This window comes from Myotis lucifugus, unplaced genomic scaffold, assembly GCF_000147115.1.
Source record: "Myotis lucifugus unplaced genomic scaffold, Myoluc2.0 scaffold_188, whole genome shotgun sequence".
In the NCBI taxonomy this organism is placed as follows: domain Eukaryota; kingdom Metazoa; phylum Chordata; class Mammalia; order Chiroptera; family Vespertilionidae; genus Myotis; species Myotis lucifugus.
The window spans coordinates 31,962-54,175 of NW_005871236.1; the positions used below are offsets into that span (position 1 = coordinate 31,962).

Consider the following 22,214-nt stretch of genomic DNA (forward strand, 5'->3'; position numbering starts at 1 on the left):
CCCTGAGTCCGCAGCCGACGCTCTATCCACTGAGCCAAACCGGTTAGGGCAGTGGTGTGTTTTTATATTTAAAGTTTAATTGCAGTGGAATCTCAAGTTCTTTAGATTTTTTTTCTACAGGTGTCTTCTGGCATATAAACTTCACAAGCCACTTTTAACTTTAACATCTCAGTTTCTACTCCTTTATGCCCTTACTCATGTTGCTTCCCTTTTATAACACATCCAGTTTCCTTTCTTTATCCAACAAATCCATTTCCAGCTATTCCTATTTCAGTTAGACTTAATCCCTTATATCAATCACTAGGTCCTGAGAATTTAGAAATGAATTATGAAAGAGTTCTCTATGTTGACTATTTTAATGAAAATTTTCTATAGCATACTGTAGAAAGTAAAATTGACTAGGCCCCCCTCTTGCTTAAAAACCTTCAAGAATTTGCCTCTATTTACAAAAAAAAAATACTTAAACTCCTTGTCCTGGCATTCAAGGCCTTTTGCAAGTTGATGAACTTTACAACCACATGCTTAATGATCTCCAGCCAATATGAATGGCTACACTCCATGCCATCACCTCGTCTCCCCATTTCCACTTAGGAGCATCCTACTTACTGTGCAGAGCCCAGCTCATGACCCATCTTCTTCTTCTTTTTTTAAATATATTTTATTGATTTTTTACAGAGAGGAAGGGAGAGGGATAGAAAGCCAGAAACATCGATGAGACAGAAACATCGATCAGCTGCCTCCTGCACACCCCGTACTGAGGATGTGCCCACAACCAAGGTACATGCCCTTGACCGGAATCGAACCCAGTCTCCCCATTTCCACTTAGGAGCATCCTACTGACTGTACAGAGCCCAGCTCATGACCCATCTTCTTGATAAAACCTTTCCTGGCACTCTGTAGCAGTCTCCTTAGTTATAGCGACACTTCCCTCTGCTAAGGTCTTATCAGAGGGGATGCTTTACACAGTTTATAATGCTATTCAATAGCTCTACTGTTTCTAGATCTTGTTTTCCCCACAAAATTGTGAGTTCTTTGAGGACAAGGAGCCATGCATCAGTCTCCTACAGATCCTTCCCAGGGCCTAATGTTGTCACATGGTTGTACAACTCTAAGGGGTGTCCTTCCCTTCTGCATAACAATGCCCAACGCTTTCATATACCATCCCTTTAGTTTCTCACCCTAAATGAATAACAGGATTGTTGGTAGAGAAGTGAGCAAATATAAAAACATGAACTGCCCTCTCCCAAATCAACAAATTGTTCCTTCTACATATGTGATTTTGGTTCAAGAATGGAAAGTTAAACTTGGAAATGAAAAGAACAAAATGTATTTAAGAAGATGGAGCAAAGAAAGTTTTACTTGAAGACAAATTTTGTCATTCACAAGAATAAGAGGAAGTTGATAAAAAGGTGTCAAAACCTCTACACAAGATGAAGAACAAAAGATGGGGGAATGGGAGGCATCACTCTTGGCAGGTCTGTCCTCCCAGATGGATGTTCTCGGTGTCCCTAATTAATATTCTATGTGCAGATAGTGATTTCTACCAATGTGAATTACTGGCTTATAAACCAAACTCTGTCTTTTGAATTGTAAAACAGTGCAAGTGAAATGCTGCTACATCTGAGGACAAGGGAAAAAGCATGATACCTGCTTCCTTTAAAAAAGGAAAGCATGCACATTAGTATATTTTTATTAAGTAACTAGAGGCCTGGTGCACGAAATTCGTGCATGGGGGTGTCCCTCAGGCTGGCCTGCACCCTCTCGCAATCCGGGACCGCTGGCTCCTAACCGCTCACCTGCCTGTCTGTCTGATCACCCCTAACCACTCTGCCTGCCAGCCTGATCGCCCCTAACCATTTCTGCCTGCCTGCTTGATCACCCCTAACTGCCTCTGCCTCAGCCCTCGCCACCATGGCTGCGTCCAGAAGGACATCCTGAATAATGGCCGGAAGGTCGTTCGCCTGTCTGGTCTAATTAGCATATTACACTTTTATTATTATAGATTTTTCTGCTTATACTTTTCAGTTAAATTTTTCTAGTTTGGGATGCAACGGAAAACAATTGTTAGCACATTTTATAAGCAGGTGAGATGACTCCAGAGAACAGAGTTTGAGAATTCATTTCTGGATTCATCAAGAGGAAAGTTGTCCTAGATAAATGCACTAGAAGGGCTTTCATCGTAAATAATGGTACCTGTTTTCTTCCCTGAGCTCATGCTCCATGGCTTGTGTCTCCCGCTCCAGCCTCCGAGATCTCGTGTAGTCTCTCCAGGCCTTCAGGATCTTCAGTTGAAACTTCCAGTCGGAAAGAGTTCCAGCTTTCCCCAGCTTAATCTTGTTTTCAAGAATCAGCTTGTGCCAGGCAGAGAAATAGCGCGTTTGACACTACAATTGGAAACATTTGTAAAATCACCACTGATCAGCACTAGTGTTTCTAAAATAGAGCCCTCTCCTCAGATTTCTGCCTCACACTTTTTCTAACAAAATTAGCAACTGTTGTGTTAATAGAAGGGGAACAGACCAGGCACAATTACTTTATGCTACTAATGACAAGAAATATTCAAGTCATGCAACTGAGGCACTCTCAGCCTCATGACTTAAACTAAAACTTCATCCTCCTTGTAAGGCACCAGTTCTATGGGGAGCTGGAGTAACAGTCACATTTAAGGTCTAAGACAAAAGGCTTGTTTGAGAGGCTTGAAAGACCTGCTTCCAACAGGATCTCCCGTGCCAGGCTATCTTGGGATTTACAATACCAACCATTTAATTCATCCCTGTTACTAATTCTGCTGATGTCCTGCATGAATGAACATGGGAGGTCCCATAAGGATGGAGTGGGAACGAGACAACTAAAAACAGTAGCTTGAGCTGGGTGACCCCTAACTATGTTAGGGCCTTGGTGGAGCAGGCCTAGAGAGATTAGACACTCAGGCTGCCTGAGTATGCATGTGACAATAATCAGACAAGGTCTGCTGACCCTAAGGATGCCCTAGAGAAGTGCTCATGGCCCTTGTCTAAGAAAAATCTCTGAGATCTAGTCCTTGTCTATATCTTCTACTTTCACAGCAAACTTTATGTTCCTGGTACATCAAATTACTTTCATCTCTTGGCCTTACACTAACCATACCGTTTCACAGTTTTCTATCTATGGTCATCCTAATTTCTCCCTCCCCTTCTCTCCTCTCCCTACCTGAATACTTCAGGAGTCACCTCCCGTTGGGAGCCCTCCTATTACCCACCACTCCCCTCAAATGTCAGTGCCCTTCCAGAGCAATCTATGCTTTCTTCAGTCAAGACACTCAACACACTGCATTACGATCACCTGTTCACTGGTTTGCACTAGACTGGGAGCCTCTGGAAGGAAAGGCCCCGGCTCCATAGATGGGAATGGCAAGTCTGGGAGTGTTACCAAGTATGGGGAGCACTAAATGGAAAGCAACCTCATAGGAGGTGCCTCTGTGGGAGGTCTGAGGGATGCCTGATGTCTAGCAGCGAGAACTTGGTAGCCCTCCCAGGGTCAACCCGATTTACTGCTTCTTTCTTTATAAAAATACTTATCTTTCATTATTTCAACATTTAGTAAGCACACCACTGTGTTTGAATTTGGAAACTCTGGACAAAGTTGCTTAAGATATAGATTTTGAGGTGTCATAGGGAGTGAGAATAAATTAAAAGATCGATAACATAGGGAGTATCCACTTGGCCAGAAATATTTTCTACATAGAAAACCAGTCATATTCCCATTTAGACAAAATACAAAATCTTTATTTCCCATCAGGAGAAACCAGGGAAAACTTTAATAAACCCTTGTTCCCCTTCCATTATGTCAAACGAGGGCACATTTTCTGAACCTTTATCTCAGATTCGGTAGGAGGGAGAGAAGGTGGAAGAAGAGAGAAACAGCAGAAGGGAGATTTGCTGAATATAAAATATCCTTAAGTCATAACAAGGAAGAAAAACAGCTGCCAGGTGGAGGGGTTATGCTTTTTGCATTACATCTGTTTATCCCGCAAAATACATCATGAAAAAATGTTCCCTTGTGTGCCATAGTCAAAAGAAAATATCCTTTACTTATGAGATTCATTTAAGAGATTCCTCTTGAATGACTTGATTTTTATCTCCTAGAATATGTCTAATGATGAAATAGCACAAACATAATCCACTTTGACAATAACACTATTTACTAATAGTTTCCTTCTTAGATTTCTACATACCTTTTCTCTCTAAGTTCAAAGCACCCTACATGTCCTATTTTATTAATTCGTAGACCATCATTACAAAATGGAGACTGCAGATATCATTATACTTTACCTTACCAAGCTGAACTTCAAGTAGAGAAGGGCTAATGACTAAATTCACAAAGTAAAGAGTTAGTGGTACACCTACGGCTAACATGGAAACACTCTGGCATCCTGACGACCTTACTCTCTTAGACAAAAAGTCTCTCCTCACAAGGAAGGCATGTTCTTTGCTTTTTTTTTTTTTAATGCTGAAAGAGAAAGAACTTGATATATAACTTACTAGGGTTAGAAAAGCACTGCTAGAACATCTGAATTTAAAAAAATATATATTTTATTGATTTTTTTACAGAGAGGAAGTGAGAGGAATAGAGAGTTAGAAACATCAATCAGCTGCCTCCTGCACACTCCCCACTGGGTATGTGCCCACACCCAAGGTACATGCCCTTGACCAGAATCGAACCTGGGACCCTTGAGTCTGCAGGCCAGCGCTCTATCCACTAAGCCAAACCAGTTAGGGCTAGAACATATCTGAATTTAAAAGAATGAATTCTACAGTCAATCTATTTCTTTTAAAATACTTAAGTGTAGATTTAGATAGCAAAATGATCAGTTTTAAAGGTCTATAATTCCGTTTCACTACACAGAAGTTAATAGCAGGAAAGTGACAGACTTCTTTTTTGTCCGGAGGGCTAATGTTGCCCCTCCCTTTCTTATTGAGTAACATTGGTTAGTAAGATTATATAGGTTTCAAGTGTACAATTCAATGATACAACATCTGTATATTGCATTGGGTGCCTACCAACCAAAGTCAAATCACCATATATTTGACCCCCTTTATTCTTTACTACCCCCCACCCATGTACTTTTCCTCTGGTAACCACCATACTGTTATCTGCGTCTATGAGTTTTTGTTTGATTATCTTGTTTGTTCATTTGTTGCTTTCAGTTTTATATTCCACATATGAGTGAAATCATGTGGTTCCTAACTTTTTCTGTCTAACTTATTTCACTTTGCCTGATATTCTCAAGACCCATCCATGTTGTGTCAAATGGCAGCTTTCTTAACATCAGGTTGCTATTGTTTTTTTATTGATTTCAGAGAGGAAGGGAGAGGGAGAGATAGATAGAAACATCAAGGAGGAGAGAGAATTGTTGATTGGCTGCACGCCCCCTACTGGGGATTGAGCCCACAACCCGGGCATGTGCCCGGACTGGGAATCGAACTGTGACTTCCTGGCTCATAGGATGCTCAACCATTGAGCAACACCAGCCGGGCAGCTTGCTATTAGTTCTTATCCTGCCTACTAAAAAATGCAATCCCATTAAAATTTTAATAAAAAAATAAAAGTATGAATGAAGAATAGCTAATTGGTTATTCTTGACTCACAGCAAACATTATTCAGGCAAACAGGAGCCCCACAAATTGCTTAAAGGAAAACATTTGGGAAAGGAAAATACTCTCTGTCTCCTCTGGGAGATGCAAGCACTGATTCAGAAGGGACGAGAAGCGGCACACATTCATAGTCATGATCTACATCCTTTCTATTATAAGTTCTTGCTCTCCCAGGTCAGTTTCTCCTCTTTGGTTCTACACTCCAGAACTATAATAGTGCTTTATCTCTTAGCTCTTTGAAACAGAACTAGTATTTAAAACCACAATTGGGTTGGAAGAGATATATACTCTGTTGAAGACAGAACTTAATGTTTTAACTAGCTGGACAACCAGTCTGACCTCTCTCCATTCTTACTAGCTTCAGTTTCCTCTGCACCATGTTTTTATTTCTGATAGATTTTCAAATACAGGGATGGGCAAAAGCAGGTTAATAATAATAATAATAAATAATATAATTAACAAATAAATAATAATGCAAGAATAAACTCCATGTTTCACATACTCACAACTTTAAAACTACTTTTGCCTACCTCTGCATAGTAATGCATTCTTTTACTAACTTCCACATCTCTTTACATAGTTGTGGTGATAAATAAGGCTTCATACAGGTCAATAAAATACTGGAAATCACTGTGGGAAAGACTGTTCCCGAGTACATATCTATAATAATTTCGAAAATAAAATACAAAATGAAATTTAGAAACTTTTTAAGTGAAATGCTTTTCTCCTCTCAAAGTCTGCTACAAGACATCATTTAGTCATTAAGGATTCTGCTCAAGAGAAGAAATGATAGTTCACCCTGCCAAATTTATTACCTGCACTCAAGTTGCCCTCCTTGTGTTGGCAAGAAGGCTCTTCCCTGAAGTGTAATCACACCACTGTCACTGGGAGTGATTGACATTGGGTGGAACAGCAATTTGCTATCTAATCTTCATTGTAATTTTAACCCTGTCACTAGAGATGCTTGTTCTGATTAATGAAGTGGGTAACTCATCAAAATTCCTCAGCTACTTCCCTTTTGTCAGAAAGCTCAGTGATAATTGCATCAGAATTCTCTGCTATGGAAAACTAAACAATGAATTGTAAAGAGGACAAAAATGTCAACAAGTTTACAATTTATTTCTACTTAATGGAACTAACTGCGGTGCAACTAGTGGTCTAGAGGAGTTGGCCAAGACTCGAGTGTGAGGAACCAAGCTCTCCTCTCCCCTGGGCCCGGACTCCTTGCTGCTCCCAGGCCAAAAGGAACAGACACTCTATTGCTATACAAGGAAGCGATCCACAACTTCTTTTTTCCTTTTGTGGATTACTGTAGCTGGGTGAAAGACGCCACAGACCATATGAAGTGTCTGGGGTTGGAGAGAGGAGGATATTAGCAAAATAAATGCCCCAGGAAGGAGCAGCACTGAAAAGTGGTACCTTGCAAAGCACCCTACTCCTGATTTTTGTAATTTTCAAAAGAAAAGAGAGGAAATCATTGTGTCTCCTACCCTCAGCCATATACATATGCTCCTATAACTAAACACATTAGGGAAAATACTCAGTGCCAAGACTTGACATGCTGTTGAGTTCCACGCAAAAATCTGGAGGCCTAAACTTGACAACCGTTGCTGTGTGAAATGCTACCTTTGTCTATTGGCTATGGACAAAAAGCTACATCCTTGTTATATGCTGGAAGATGTGATGCTGATTTTTACATCTGTATTTTTTATTTCCTTTCTTTTTTAAACTTAAAAAATGCTAATTATAAAAATTTAACAAACACATCCAAAAATAGAACAGAAGAATTAAACCTCTCACTCAGCTTCAAGAATTATCATCCTATTAACCAATGTCACCCCAATATATTTAATAAAAATTAAAAAAAAGAATTATCAACACTGTGCTAATCTTGTTTCATCTCTCCTCTCCCTACTTTTTTTTTTTGGAGTATTTAAAAATAAATCCCAGACATCAGACATTATATCATTTCACCCATAAAAGCATCGATATGCATTGCTAACATAAGGGCATTTTGTAAATTCTTCTTAATTTTGTTAAGAAGTTTCAATCAATAATACTGCTATAATGAGCTAATTCTGCTTCACTCTAGTAGAATTCAGAGAGCAATTGCTTAGTCTTGCCATACAGTAAATTCAAAGCCAGTAAGACTCTCTGGGATCTTTTAAAGAAGAATGACCGTAACACAGCTATCACCAGCCATTCAGATAAGGCTCCTTTCCCAACGTGGCCTGGACCATATTTTAAGAGGGAAGGAAGACTTACTGCTCCTCATCACTTTCTCTTTCCTTTCCTTTCTTCCCCTTCTAGACCTTCTTCCCCCGTCTATGAATCCCCACTCCCTGCCCACTGCCCCCTACACCCAGACACCCAGACACACACACACACACACTGCCAAAAGTACAGCTTACCTCAGAATATATTAGACAAAATGCTCAATTCACCTCTACAGTAGTCCAACAATAAGACAATGATATGATGTCATTTGTTCCTCACCCACATTGGTCTCAAGATCCTTATAAATATATTCACCTGAAATGTCTACTGTTTAGGGAAAAGGATATTCTACTCTGTAAAAATTTAGAGGATGAACTTTATTTGTGCCAAAGGTTCTTTTCTTAAAATTTCAAAAAAGAATTTAATTAGTTTTTTTAAAAGAAAAAAAAATCATATATACATGAATAGAATCTGTGGGATCAAAAAAGGCTTCATGTTTGAAAAACAAAACATCAGTGCAATGTGTAAATTGGCCCTCAGTGTCCCTTCTGAGAGAATAAGAAACCTGGGTTATTTGTTGGATGAGGGTAAGGAAGAATATAATAACAAAACAAACAACCTCCTTACCAATCTTAGAATTTTACTTGGAAGTTGTCCAGAGAGTTGGCTATATGTATACCACACATGGTCCTTGGCAATAAACTTAGAGGAAAGATTTACACAACTCCCAATATTCTTCATGTGTGCCTGACATTCCTCTTTTCGGTAGTTTTATTTCCAAAGAGGCTTTTCCTTCATTTCCTTCCCCAAACAGACAACATTGCTGAGAGGATGGTTGCTATGTTTCAGTTCAGAAATTGTTTTGCTTCAGTAGTGTGTAGGCAGTCCTGATAAAACTAAGATCTTTGGGAAGAAATCATGCTATAAACGAGGTACTTAACTACAGTTCTCATCACCTTGTCAGAAAAAAAATCCAGGCTTTTTTTCCATACATACCCATGCTTCCTTGGTTTAGTTTGGGGTGACCTTCTGGAAGGCACAATGCCACAAACATCACATTAACAATGACTCTCTAACAGAAAAACCCAACCAAAAGGCAATTTTGGTTCCATAGAATAAAGATTTAGGTTAGTGTCAACCCATCTTTCATTGTTCTCTTCAACTTTCACAAGTAGGAAAGATTGTAGACTTTCTTATCTTATTAAGAAAACATGAAATGTATTTCAGAATAGGGTGCAAAATTAAGAAGGCTGTTTTCCAAATGGTGTAAGAACTTCATAATCCCTCGTGTTGTTTCTGCTAATTAGCAATGACATGTGGATTGCTGAATCTCCCCAAGAGATTTCACTGTAAGATCAAAGAAAAAATAGGATAGGCTAGAAGTAAAAAATTTCTATAAAAAATCTATAGATTTTTTTCATAAAACAATGAGGCTTAGAAATGAAATGTGTGGGAAAGGTGCATGAATAGTGCTGCACCTGAACTTGTGTTTTAATGAGAGCCTGCTCTGTTTCTCTCAGAAAGTCTCCTATTAAATAACATGCTCCAAATGTGATGTTAAGAGATTGTTTGGGGTGTTGCCTGGCCGGTGTGGCTCAGTAGTTGAGTGTCGACTTATGAACTGCGGGGTCATTCCTGGTCAGGGTACATACCTGGGTTGTGGGCTCAATCCCCAGAAGGGGGCATTCAGGAGGAAGCTGATCAATGATTCTCTCTTATTATTGATGTTTCTCTCTCTCTCTCTACCTCTCCTTTCCTCTTTCTGAAATCAATTTAAAAAACATATAAAAAGATAAAATCTTAAAAAAAAGGAGTTTGTTTGGGTACAATCCAGAGCCAAAGCACAAAAAGTACAGGAATTAATGGAACCCAAACTAGAGCAACTCTTTAAAACATATTCTTTAAAGTCTTCTTGCAAATACTCTACAGAGACAGCTGCTGGGTTTGTGCCAGTGACCCATTCTGAGGGTGCTGACAGGAGCTTCCTGTTATTTAGCCGCTCACTGCAAGGCAGCTAGGCATCTTTCCCCTTTTTATCCTGTGGCCATATTTAGGCTGCTGAGTATCCAAGTTTCATTACCCAAGGGCAGCTCCAGGCTCCTTGGGAATAGGCTAGGAATGTGGGCTGGGACCAAGAGAATGAGCCCAGAGGGCCTGCTACTCCAATGGCATTTACCTGAGGACCATCCTATCTCCAGCCAAGTCAATGTAAAAGCCTGACAAACATTGTGGTAGATTTTCCCCATGTCTCAGATACACCCATACACAGGGAAATCTAAATTAGAGGTTCACTAACAATCATCACACTGAAAGGAAGGAGGACCTAAGTAACTCTGGAAAACAATATTTTGGCTAATAAGGCTAAAAACAAAAATAATGGCATAAATATTATACTCTACTCAGTAAATTTATTTCCATAGTTACATGGGTTAGGTATTCTGAAACTACTTTATAATATACTAAGATTAAATAAGTAAGTAAATATATTTAGATAATAAGCTTCAGATTATTCACTGTCAGATAAAGAACTTCTAGATAAGCAAGAAGGAAAGGCTATGCTAAAACCTGTGGTGCTGGGTTAGGGTTGAAGTTATTTTATTGTATACTAGAGGCCTGGTGCATGAAATTTGTGCACTCAGGGGCGGTCCCTCAGCCCGGCCTGCGCCCTCTTGCAGTATGAGAGCCCTCAGGGGATGTCCGACTGATGGCTTAGGCCCACTCCAGGACATCCTCAGCGCTGCTGCGGAGGTGGGAGAGGCTCCCGCCACTGCCACTGCGCTTGCCAGCCGTGAGCCCAGCTCAGGGCTTCTGGTTGAGTGGCGCTCCCTCTGTGGGAGCGCACTGACCACCAGGGGGTAGCTCCTGCATTGAGTGTCTACCCCCTGGTGGTCAGTGCACATCATAGCGACCGGTCATTCCGCCATTCGGTCAATTTTCATATTAGCCTTTTATTATATAGGATACACAGATAGATACAGAAATAAGTTACAAATAAGGAAGGGGGAAGGATAGTATGACCCTGTGTGTTGCACTGGACTTGGAGGCACCATTGTGAACTCATGGATTTTAATATGCATACTGACAGCCACAGAAATAAATATAATGTGTGTGAACGTGTGGGTTTGTATACATACACATATTTCCCAATTATGTCTGCTGAGAGGGGAGGGCCTAGAGACAATGACACTCCAGGAGCAGTGAACATACCTAGTTCCATGATCTTGGTTTCTAAATATTATTCTCCAATAAAAGGAACCAGGTTCCATGTAGAAGTGGTTGATTCCAGGGTTAGGACAGGGAAAAACAAGATTAGCCTAAAACATCTTGTGATAGACAGAAAGGAAGTACCCAAAAAAGATGTGTTTTGAAAGGGCAAAAGAGTCAACTTGAAACATTTCCTAATGGCCAAAGTTAGAACAATTTGAGTAAGAAAGTAAACAACAAAAATATTAGGTTATAACCCACAGAATAAAATAAATACCCATGAGTCTATATTGATACAGACAAATTATTGAATAAATGAATAAATAAATAACTGGGGAAGAAGAGGTAGTTTTTCCTTCTAGAAGAATTTCAATTAATAAATGGAGAAAAATGAGGGAAATACAAAATTATCATTAGACAAATATCACATTATATAATTGTTACAGGCAAGATCCACCAATAGATGCTAAAATTAATAGGTGAAAGTTTAAGAATAAGCAGGATAGCTGCATAATTTCACAGTATTTCCTCTAAGACATTTATGGGTTACAAAGGGAAAATAGTAACTTTATAGTGGGGAAACCCATCAGACACAATCTTAAGTGATCAAGGTTAACATCAGCAGTAAGAAGACATATTAATGTTATGTACCCCCAATATGATGTGCTGAGATGGGCAGAACCTCACTTCTTGTAATATTCTTACCAAAAATGCATAATCTCAATCTAAGCAGAAGAAAACATCAGAAAACCCAAATTGGGAGACATTCTACAATATGCCTGACTAGTACTCTTCAAAAAGGTCAAGATCATAAAAGATAAGGAAAGATAGGAACTGGGAGGAGACTATGGACATAACAACTAAATGCAACACGAAATTATGGACTGAGTCCTAGAACAGAAAAAGGACATAACAGAAAAACTGGTGACATTCTAATCCTATATAATAAAAGCCTAATATGCTAATTGTCTGACCATTCCTTCGACCAGTCACTATGACACACACTGACCTCTAGGGGGCAGATGCTCCGACTGGTAGGTTAGTTTGCTGCTGGGGTCCAGCTGATCGGGACTGGGCGAGATGGGCCTGACACGCCCTGGAGCCCTCCCGCGGTCCCTCCCTGGCCCCGATAGTGCACTGGTGGGGTCTCTCGGCTTTGGCCTGCACCCTCTTGCAATCTGGGACCCTTTGGGAGATGTTGGAGAGCTGGTTTTGGCCCAATCCCTGCAGGCCAGGCCGAAGGACCCCACTTGTGCATGAATCTGTGCACCGGGTCTCTAGTAGAAGCTATCGTTTAGTTAATGGTATTTAATGGTATCATACCAATGTTAATCTCCTAGTTTTGATAATTATACTATGCTTATGCAAGATATTAATATTGGGGAAAGCTGGGTGAAGGGTATTCAGGAACTCTGTGTACACATTTTTGCAACTATTCTGTATGTCTAAGATTATTTAAAAATAAAAAATATGCCATAACTGGTTTGGCTCAGTGGATAGAGCGTCGACCTGCGGACTGAAAGGTCCCAGGTTTGATTCCGGTCAAGGGCATGTACCTTGGTTGCAGGCACATCCCCAGTAAGGGGTGTGCAGGAGGCAGCTGATCGATGTTTCTCTCTCATCGATGTTTCTAACTCTCTATCCCTCTCCCTTCCTCTCTGTAAGAAATCAATAAAATATATTTAAAAAAAATAAAAATAAAAACTATAATAATAAAGTATAGGTTCAAATCAATCAGAATCTATGACAAAGTGGAGATAATTCATTCACAATCTCATGTTTACATACACTGGCTGGTCCTTCTAAAATTGAGTAATCTGTTTTAGCAGGGCACTATATTTGTAAAATTCTTATGTGTCTAAAATTCATACCTAGCACTTACATCTAAAACACACATTATTATTTCTTCTTCTTGTATAGTGGACTTCCCCAATAAAGTTTAAAAGTTAATCTTATTGGGAACACATATCTCATTCATCTCTCACTGGTTGGGTAATATATCATGGCACTGTTTCCTTATGTTTCTCAAGATGGCCCCCTGAGTACTCATTTGCTTCCTACTTTCTTTCAGAAATCTGACCTGTTACTGCAGGAGGTCACACCCACTCTGTCAGTCTCAGGAAGGACACAGCATCTAAGAGTCTTTGCCAATCTTTCTCAAAATGTTAATCCCAATTCTTAACATTTCCTCCTACCACACTTCCCTCTTTATTCCTAAAGCCAAAACTCTGACCAAACTCTTGTTGTTTTATATCTGAATTCTTATGACTTCTTGACCGTCAGTCTAAAAAGCCACCATCAAATATGTTTAGCTTAAAAAAAAATCGGCTCAGTTGGGCTTAGTGTTGCTTTATCCCATCTCTGATGGAGCTTTTGTCATTTATGCTACAGAATGCTGAGTAAAGAAACACTACAATTCCCACCTGGTGATTTTCCTTGTAAGTTTGGATTAAGAACTCTTTCAGTTTCTTCTTTCTTTCTTTTGCCATTTTTTCTTCCTCCAGAAGAGTATGAACATCTTGAAACATGCCTTTTTCTGGATATTTTGGAGAACTTTCTTCTTGCTTTTTCTTCTCTCTATTATAACAATTTAAAAATACACACATGAACAACAGACTTAACAATGAGTAATTACAACAGACCATAGTGGAATGAATACTGAATTTTCCATCAGGAGACACAGATTTTTAGATCTGGCTTTAAAGCTACATAATAGGGTAGTTTGTGTTTTTTTTTTTTTTGAGCCTTAGTTTATACCTTTTTAAAATAAAATACAGGTAAAATGAAATAAAATTGTTATAATGTACTCTGAAAAGTAGACATCTCTATAGACATTTTAGTAAAGTATTTTTATTGAGTTTAATATTGAGTGATATTGTGATCAAACTTTGAGAGTTAACAACTACTAGGTATTCTCTAACATAGACATAAATTCTCTCTCTTCTCATAAGGGTGGCACAAAAAAGGAATGAGATTTTTACAATAAGGCATTTACAAGGTTTCTAGGGAGAAAGATAATAAAAGAATCAGGTGTTACCGAGTAAGAACAGAATTTATATTAATCCTGAAAGAGCTAAAAAGAGAAAATACAGAACTTAATAAAAATAAAGAAAAGGCTTTCGGGCAAGTCACAAGAGTCTGTTAGTAACTTCACTGCTTATCTTTCTGGTCATCCTCTTTCTCGCCCAATTACCGATTCTTTCTCATCTAGGTCACCCCTCTTATATTTATGTAAGCGCATAGCCACTGCCTTCTTGTTGGAGTATATTAAGCTGCATAGGTATGTGAATAAGGTCTACATACTACTAATGTGGTAGTAAACATAACACCAAGTCAGGAATCAGGATTCATGGACTTGGGCCACAAATCAGCTGTGAAAACTCAGGCAAGTCACCTAGCCTTTCTCCACATCACTTTACATTTGTGGGAACTCAAACTGAAACAGGGATGTCTGAGTATTCTGCAGATATTCTCTCCCTAATTCTCCTATCTCAGTGGTTGGCAAACTGTGGCTCTTTGGCCCCTTGAGTGTGGTTCTTCCACAAAATACCACATGCGGGAGCGCACGTACAGTGCGATTGAAACTTCATGGCCCATGCGCAGAAGTTGGTATTTTGCCGACCACTGTCCTATCTCATACAAGGGAGCACACAGTGTTATATCTTATTACCGGTGATGTTAACCATCACTTGGTTAAGGTGGCTTCTCCAGTACAAAGTTGCTATTTTTCCCTTTGTAATTAATAAATCTCTTAAGGGAAGCTCCTTTGAAACTATGCAATGAAGCAGATTTAGGTTAGCTTACAAATAAGTTAAAAAACCCTACCAACAATACAATTTAACTGAATTTTTTCCAAACTTACCAATGCCACGACGACACAGTACTAGATGGTTTTAGGCAGATCATAGTGGGCATTTAAAGAAATACAGTTCTAATGCCATGGATCTGATTTTTAAAAATAAGTATCTGTTGTGAAAGTATTATCTGCTCATTGTGAAAAAGTGGAGAGGTATACAAGCCATCTATATTCCTCCCAGAAAAAACACACAACATGTCAGAGCTATTTCATTGCAGAATCGTTGTTTATTAATTCCTCCACTATTTATTAATGCCTGTTATCATAAATAGTATTACTTTAATTATCTTTGTGCACAAATCTTTGTCTGGATTTCTGCTCATTTTCTTAGGGCAGTTTCCCTACAATTGGAAATTCCCAGGTCCTGATAGCAACATTTTTATAGCTCTTGTTGTTTATTGCCAAATTGCTTTCTGGGATGCTTAAATCAGTTTATCCACCTAGAAGTATAGCACAATTCCTCTCTCACTGTAACCGGGGTATGATTTTTTAACTTTTAAAAGAAATGACAGGTCAGTGAACATCTGCTGAGTGCCCACTGGAGAAGAGCTTCCTGCTACCATCAAATGTTACTTGCTTCACAATTTATTTTAGGTCTGCCTAGGTTTGTCAGGGCTTAAGAGCAATCTGAAAAGCAAGGCTGACCTCAGCAAGAACTCACGGAAACCCTGGTGACTGCTTTCTAAAAGGAATGGCGTCTGGAGGAGGCCCGAGCCTGGCACTTGAAAGCGAAGTGCAAGTCCACTGCCGAGCTGTTTCAAATGGTGCAGAATGAGAGTAATCAAGAACACAGGGGGAAAGCTGTGTGGGCTGACAGGGTGGGAGGGATTATCTAATAGTCTTGCTGGCCTCTCAGTTTGAGTATTCAGCCACTTCAGGCACGTTATTCCAAGGCTTTTGCAGCTCATACATCAATGCTATTTCTCCCAACAAATACATCAGTTATTTCATTTTTGAAGCTCATTTTTTCATGAAGATTCCTAACAGTCCTACATCCTGTGAGAACTATTTTGTTTTTCTTCTTATGTTAGATACTAGTGACCGGGTGCATGGATTCCTGCACATTGAAAGGAAATTAATTAGAAAAGATATTTTAATATCGCTATTCGCCCTTTTTCTATAATAGAAGTGTCAACCAAATTGACACACATGCAATTGGCGCAAGAGCTTTATATGTAGTGTGCATGCACAAGTCAACTTAGCCTTTTAAAGATATAGAATAAACTTGCTTAATTAGACCTGCTTTCTGACTTAGCTAAACTTTTTCCAGCCCAGTGAAGCACCCCAACTCCAACTTCTCTTTCAGGTAATTGTCAGCAACACAACAGTAAATATCAACACAAAGGAGATTATTATTGTAGATCATGCAGGGAGACAAAGGGTAAAATATTTAACTGCAGTAGTGTTTGACTATATTATGCCCAGTGAGAAAACCTGAAATCATTTTCAAGGTCCACCGTTTCTTACTTCTTTTCAGTTGGGTGAAGTTTCTAAACATTCTAAATCTCTGTTTTCCAGCTAATGTAAAGAAAATAGGATTCTACCGAGTCTCCTATCTGCCTACTCCAGGACTTCTGTGAGGATCAAATGAGATGAGGCACGGGAAAACACTTCACAGACATTTGGTTAAAGTGTGAAATGTTTGCACCTGGCTATAAAGCAAGTCGTCTTCCTGGGCTGAAGAAACTGGAAGGAGGCTAATCGCTAGGGAGAGGAAGCTGGGTGTTGCTACGTGATGTCATTACCCAGTGCCCACAGTGACCATTTCTGGGCTGGGCTATGGGCCGTATTTTGTGCCATGGGGTCTTGGCAGCATTGGCTGTGATTTGGTGGGGTGTCGCTCCGGGGTGGTGGGGGGGCCTGTGTCCCACTTGGAGGAAGCTGAGTATTGCTTTGTTGGCGCCAGGTCCATGGTGCTGTTTCTTTGTAAATGGCCAGTGCATGTCACAGCAGCTCCTGCATTGAGCGTCTGCCCCCTGGTGGTCAGTGAGCATCAAAGTGACTGTTTGGATGGTCAGAGGGACACTTAGCATATTAGCCTTATATATATAAAGACTAGAGGCCCAGTGCATGAATTCATGCACCGGTGGGGTCCCTCAGCCTGGCCTGCGCCCTCTCGAAATGCGGGACCCCTTGGGGGATGTCAGAGAGCCGGTTTCGGCCTGATCCCCACAGGCCAGGCCGAGGAACCCCACCGGTGCATGAATCCGTGCACTGGGCCTCTAGTATGCATATAAGATCTTTGGTTAATCTCTTCCCGCCCTCCCTCCTCTCCTCTTCCCTCTGAGATCAGAAGATAAGACTTATGCAATTCACAACAGGGTGAGGCACAATTAAACCTTAAGAATGTTCAGGTAACTTGCCATAACCGGTTTGGCTCAGTGGATAGAGCGTTGGCCTGCGGACTGAAAGGTCCCAGGTTTGATTCCGGTTAAGGGCATGTACCTTGGTTGCGGGCACATTTCCAGTAGGGAGTGTGCAGGAGGCAGCTGATCGATATTTCTCTCTCATCGATGTTTCTAACTCTCTATCCCTCTCCCTTCCTCTCTGTAAAAAAAAAAAAAAAAGAATGTTCAGGTAACCTAAGAGATGCAAACTAACCAATATAATACCTATTGAAAGTGCAAAACATGTTGAAAATGATAATACTCTTCAATGCTGAGAAAAGTGTGGAAAACTGGCCTACTGCCAGTAATAGTATAAATAAGTCCAACCCATTTGGAAAGCAGTTTGGCAATATTTCAAGAGTCATAAAAAGGCCTATACCATTTGACTCAGTAATTACACTTCTAAGAATATAATTCAAAAGAATAGAAAAGTTCTATGCTTAAGGATGCTCAGTGCACTACTGGTGAAAAAAATCTGAAATAGCTGTAATGCTTACGAGTATAAGGAGGGGAGATCATTGCATAAATTATGGTATAGGACAGTGATGGCAAACCTATGAACTCATTTTTTTGGTTGATTTTTCTTTGTTAAATGGCATTTAAATATATAAAATAAATATCAAAAATTTAAATATATAAAATAAATATCAAAAATATAAATCTTTGTTTTACTATGGTTGCAAATATCAAAAACTTTCTATATGTGACACGGCGCCAGAGTTAAGTTAGGGTTTTTCAAAATGCTGACACGCCGAGTTCAAAAGGTTCGCCATCACTGGTATAGGAACTCAATGGAGTAAGATACAGATCTTAGGACTCCAATTAATGTGATAATTGCAACCAGAATAACAAATTAGGGCCCTGGCTGGGTAGCTCATTTGGTTAGAGTGTCGTCCTGATACGCCAAGGTTGCCAGTTTGATCCCGTCAGGACACATACAAAATCAACCAATGAATGCATAATAAGTGAAACACAAAAAAGAATAACAAATTAGATGTACTTTATAGCTGCAATTAAATATGTAAAAGGACCAAGACCAGGAAGAAATACATGGAAAAGTGAAAGAGTTAATTTGTTAAGATGGTGGAATAGTGGGTGATTTCTCTGTTGTGTTTTGCAATTTTAATGTTTGTGCATTTTAAAAGACTTTGGAGTACTTCCAAAATGACTGCTTAATACACTGCTCATCACAGCTGGCTTACATTTTCCATGCTTCTTGCACTGTGTGCCTCCTCTCAATTATCTCCCTCCGCAGCTTTACCATCTCCCTCTGAATTGCCTCCTCTTCTTTCTTGGCCTCCAGAGCCTTCCTTCTCTTCTCTTCTTGCACCAGATACTGAGCCTCTAAGAAGGCAGATTTTTTCAGGGTCTTTTCAATTCTCTGGCGCTCCAGTTCTTTCTCCCGTCTTAAGCGATTTTCTTTTACCTTAAGAAGAGAATACAAGGGGAAAATGCAGCCTTTCAAGTAGAAAGGGATTTACAAAACTGTGGAACACATTTTAAGTTCAGAATAGACCTATTCTGCTCCAGAACCCCACCGTTTATCAGAATAATGGAGAGAATTCATTTGTTTACTGGGTAAGGACCAATACGAAATTTTAAGTGAAGTTAGTTAAGATGACTCTCAACAATTAGGGAATAATCTGTACCAAGAAAAAATTGAAAATCTAATGGGTCAGCTGCCAAGTTCTGAACTCTTATTTAGTAATGATTTCTCATCAATAAGATTTTACAAATTACTCTATTTATTTAGGCCATGCCTGCATACTACTTATAATTTTGAAAAGATTAATATTTCGGGGAGGCTACATTGTAAAGGATAGAACAATGATTTACAGATGGTCCCTGATTTATAATGGTTCTACCTACAATTTTTCGACTTTAGAATGGTGCAAAAGCAATACATGTTCAGTAAACCATACTTCAAATTCTGAATGCTGATCTTTTTCTAGGCTAGCGATATGTGGCATGACACTTTCTCGTGATGCTGACAGCTGCAGTGAGATGATTTTGCCCGCCTGTAGGCTATGCAAGTGTCCTGAGCATGTTTAAGGTAGGTAGGTGGTAAGTTAGATGTATTAAATGCATTTTTGACTCATAATATTCTCAACTCATGATATATTTATTGAGCTGTAACCCCATTATAAGTCAAGGAGCATCTATATTGCCTTAAGGAACACCACAATCTTTTATTCATTTCCATGATGATTTAAATATTGTATATTGATGATTCTGGATCATACTTGAAAACCAAAACCATGAACTTCACAGGTATTTCTGAATAAGCACAATAATTTTTAAAACCTATTAATTCTTTAGAGGCTTGACTAGCTATGAATTAACGAGTGGTCCTTTCCCTCCTGCTTCATTTAACTTTACCTGTATCTTACCATCCAGTTATGACTTCTAGATAATGGCTATCTCTTATTGAAACTTCTTTTCTCCTCTCTATCATAAATCTAAACCAGGATATACTTCTACCCAGTTTTCCTAACATCCCAGTGCCAATTAGGCACACTTTATGGTTTAAAGCAATCAGAGATTCAGTGTTATAAAAAGGTGGCACACGTGTATAAACATTAATTCAGTTCAGTCTTAGTTCTGGACTTGTGGCAAAGGCTGGGCCATTCTGATTTCCTGAAGCTCCTCTACAAAGTGTCAGATGCATCTTTTTCCTGTAACCTACTATTCCCTTTGGAGAAAAGAAAGTTTCCATATGCCTTTCTAATTCAAAACAGCTGAACTAGATTTAATTCAGATCTGTCCTCCCTTTCAAATTATCACAAAATGAGTGAATTTTTCAGTTGTCTAGAAAAGAATTACCATTCTAAGATTCAACAGAATATTCATGATATTAATATATTGATGTCTCAATTCAAAAACCAAATTCAAGCAAAACCCAATCTACCTATTTGTAATAGGAAGAACCACATCCAAATTAATAAAGTTTAGCCCAACACTGTTGGTCAAATTCAATTATTCCTTTTTTGGGGTTTTCTTAAATAGTTTTCTATCCTCAGTTTATGAGCATTATTTTTCTTCTGAAGTTCTTATATTTTACTCTTATTCTTTCTAACCAAACGACAGATGGCACCCTTTTTCATAATAAGGCTTCAGTCTTTATTTAAGCTTATTAAATGTATTATACAAAGATTGCTTCCTGTTATCCATTTTAATTTTGTTTTTCCCTCCCACCTGCTTATGTCTTATCTCCATGGTAAGACGAGGATCCTTCTGCTGCTTCTTGTCGTGGTTTCCACTCATTTCGATATCTTCCAACATCCCAGAATCCACCACATTTTTATGGAGCAGATGGTCTATAAATTTTTGAACAGTGCTACTTTCCTCTTCTTCCTCCAAGTAGCCACATAAATCTGGAAGGAACAGAACAATGACAAAAAAGAAAAATTTAAAAAATTTAATGTAATTTCCATATTTATATAAGGAAGGCTAATGCAAGTGTCCTGGTACAATAAAAATAAAATATTGTGAGTGTTTAATAAATAGTAACTGATAATGCCAATTGCATGAGTATAGGCCTCAGTAATTAACTACAACTAAGAGGGGGAAAAAAAACCCCTCTACTCATGAATTGCCCTCACCCAAGTCACTAAAGACTCCCTCACTGTCAGATTTAAAATATATTACTTTAATCTAAACATCCTTGAGGCCTCTACTGCTTTTTAAAAAAATGGCTTAACAATTTACAAAAAATTGTAAATATTTATTTATTTATTTATTTTTAAGCCAGACTTCCATTTCAAGGGAAACTTTTTAATTTTTAATTTTTAAAATATATTTTTATTTATTTCAGAGAGGAAGTGAGAGGGGGTGAGAAATAGAAACATCAATGATGAGAATCATTGATTGGCTGCCTCCTGCATCCCCCGCTACTGGGGATCGAGCCAGCAACCTGGGCATGTGCCCTTGACTGGACTTTAACCCAGAACCCTTCAGTCTGAAGGCCGATGCTCTATCCACTGAGCCAAACCGGCTAGGGCTAAACCATAAATATTTAAAGTTTACAATATTTTTTGACATACATATACCAGTAAACCATCACTACAGTCAAGATAATGAGCATGTCTGTCAGCGTCCAGAAGGTCCTCATGCTTATTTGTAATGTCTCTTTCCCACTCTTCCCCATGTTCTCTGCCTTATCCCAAGCAACCACAGACCTACTTTCTGTCATTATAGACTAGAGGCTGGATGCATGAAATTCGTGCAAGAGTAGGCCTTCCTTCCCCCGGCTGCCAGCACCAGCTTCTCTCTGGCACCCGGGACCCAGGCTTCCCTCTGGCTGCTGGCAGGCACCCAGGACCTGGGCTTCCCTCCAGCCGCTGGCAGGCACCCAGGACCCGGGCTTCCTTCGCAGCCCTGGCTTTGTCCAGTAGGTCGTCCGGAAGGACGTCTGGTCTAATTAGCATATTACGCTTTTATTATTATAGATTAGGTTATATTTTCTAGAATTTTGTAACAATTACATCATATGCTATGTACTCTTTTTTTTCTTTTTGGTCAGGCTTCTTTTACTCAGCATAATTATTTTGAGACTCATCCATGTTATATCAATAGTTTATCTTTTTTTACTGCTGAGTAGTATTCCATTGTATGGGTATATCACAATTTATTCACTCATTCACCTGTGGATAAACATTTGGGTTATTTTCAGATTTGGGCTATTACAAACAAAGTTGTTATGAACATTTGTATATAAGTCTTTGTATGAACGTATGCTTTCTCTTCTCTTGGGAAGAGAAACTTTTCAAGAAACTGCCAAACTGTTTTTTTCCCAAAGTGGCTATATGATTTTACCTTCTCATGAGCAATATGGAAGTATTCTAGTTCCTCTACATCCTGACCAATATTTAATTTAAACCATTTTTAAAAGGTGTGTAAGTGGTTACTCATGGTAGT

At 39.1% G+C, this 22,214-nt stretch overlaps 1 protein-coding gene across 4 annotated transcripts in view; it reads right to left on the reverse strand.

Moving 5' to 3' along the window:
* Window positions 1–22,214, reverse strand: part of CCDC191 (coiled-coil domain containing 191) — a 67,895-nt gene that overhangs the window by 31,062 nt on the left and 14,619 nt on the right. For all 4 annotated transcript variants that reach the window (XM_014462701.2, XM_023760660.1, XM_023760658.1 and 1 more), the window contains 4 exons: window positions 20,493–20,671; window positions 18,500–18,723; window positions 13,478–13,631; window positions 2,194–2,384 (listed from right to left, as the gene is read on the reverse strand). In XM_014462701.2, the coding sequence (XP_014318187.1) occupies window positions 2,194–2,384; window positions 13,478–13,631; window positions 18,500–18,723; window positions 20,493–20,671 (748 nt within the window). The remainder of the gene's footprint in view (window positions 1–2,193; window positions 2,385–13,477; window positions 13,632–18,499; window positions 18,724–20,492; window positions 20,672–22,214) is intronic.